Below are 1,827 nucleotides of genomic sequence, written 5' to 3' on the forward strand. Positions count from 1 at the left end.
AGCCGGACTGTCATCGCATGCCCACCTCATCGATTAAATTCGCCGATTGCGATTTTGCGTTCGCATATCTGATATCGAAATAAAAATCGAAAACATAGCGATCCGATTTTTATTTATTTTTTTTTTTTTTTGCTAAATAATGTAGCAGCGGAGCATCGGTAGCATTTTTTGCTCGAGCCGCGCCGCGCCGCCATTTCGAAGTAGTCCAGGGCCGCATGCATACAGGAGACAATCTAACTGTGTGTTCTATTGTCTCTGGTGCGTATCCTGGTCTCACTCTGATCTCTATTAATAAAATCTGTCTACCATAAAGCATGTCTGCGCTGCTTCGCCATGCCGCGCACGCCAGGTCAATTCTGTGAATTCATGATAAATATATACTTCGCGCCATTGTTGTATTAAGCACAGCCCGATGTTATAAAATGCACATAGTTATCATAGTAGAACACAATACAGTGCAGCTTTACTGTACTTTCACGGCCTCATGTGTTATTTACAATTATTTAATCGAATCGGAGATCGAAATCGGATCGAAAGTATCGACCAGAAAAAAATATCAATATCGAATCGAAATTATTTGATACCACATGACAGTCCTACTTTCTAAGGTAATACCTAGCCCGCCATAATCACCCAGTAACACGCCTCTCCCCATGGTTTAGTGACCTGCACTTCAGATAATCCTTACCTAGAAGTACTCGATTTTTATCGCTTTATATCTCGGCATAGGAACATCGTAGAGACAAGCGGTTGATCTTATCTTGGCTAGCTATGACGCGCCTAGCTTGTACGCTCTGTGGTTAATGGGCTCTTGATAATATCGAGTTTATTCTGGAGTAAGCCGCTTTACTTTTTCACCGCTTCAGATTACGCCAAAGGATTTGGAGGCAAGTATGGGGTGCAGACTGACAGGGTGGATAAGTCGGCCGTCGGCTGGGATCATCAGGAGAAGCTGCAGCAGCACGAGTCCCAGACAGGTGAAGCACTGTTCTGAGGCAATTTTTCTCCTCGTGCGTCCGCTAAACGAAACCGTTTTTCTTCTGTAAGGCTGCCCCAGCTACATCGCTGCACTATATTGATCAGATATGGGCTGAAGCGTTGAAGCTACGTTGAGCCTGGAACGTGAAGTTTTATGTATTTTTTTACAGTCGTGTATGTTGTTTTATAACCTCCCCCCTGAAAAATCATATTTTTAGCTCATCTGACATAGTCAGATGCAGCTTGTAGAATTGCATGAGCGTGCATCCGTGCGTCCGTCCGGCCGTGCGTGCGTCCGTCCGTCAACAGTTGGGCACAAATCTAAACGGCTCGACGTACGGTCATGATTCGGGACGTGGGGGGTAATCCGAAAACGAGTTGGGATGTCGAACTGGGGGGTCAAAGGTCAAAGGTCAAGAGGTGTAAAAGAAGGGGGAACATTCCCTCCTTAAGGATACTCTCCACCTTTTGCACGGGTATTGCTCTAATGAAGATTAAACGTTTATTGGCGAATAAATCGAATCAATCACTTGTTTTATTTATAGAGGAGATATATCTCTATGCTCAAGCCAAAAAATTCCATGAAATTTCCAGCACCTAATTATGTTACCACACAAATTTTGAATTTTCATGTAAAAATGGTATTTTGGATATTTCTCAACTACCAGAAAGAGTGAGGATACAACATTTTCGCCACATGTTAAGCACAATATGGACCAAAATAGTGCGTCAGGATTTTTCTTTAATTTTCATATTTACCGAGAAAACTGGAAAAAAACTGCTTAAAAATCAAGTTGTGTGTTAGAATTGAAAATTTTAGCGAATAAAGAGGCATAACTAATAAAATAC

The 1,827-nt window shown here is 42.2% G+C and overlaps 1 protein-coding gene across 2 annotated transcripts in view; it reads left to right on the forward strand.

The window, feature by feature from the left end:
• Nucleotides 1-1,827, forward strand: part of LOC106806490 (src substrate protein p85-like) — a 40,515-nt gene that overhangs the window by 16,070 nt on the left and 22,618 nt on the right. For both annotated transcript variants that reach the window (XM_014808455.1, XM_014808454.1), the window contains one exon: nt 867-977. In XM_014808455.1, coding sequence (XP_014663941.1) covers nt 867-977 — 111 coding nt within the window. The remainder of the gene's footprint in view (nt 1-866; nt 978-1,827) is intronic.

This window comes from Priapulus caudatus, unplaced genomic scaffold (assembly GCF_000485595.1).
Source record: "Priapulus caudatus unplaced genomic scaffold, Priapulus_caudatus-5.0.1 Scaffold164, whole genome shotgun sequence".
Taxonomy (NCBI): Eukaryota; Metazoa; Priapulida; class Priapulimorpha; order Priapulimorphida; family Priapulidae; genus Priapulus; species Priapulus caudatus.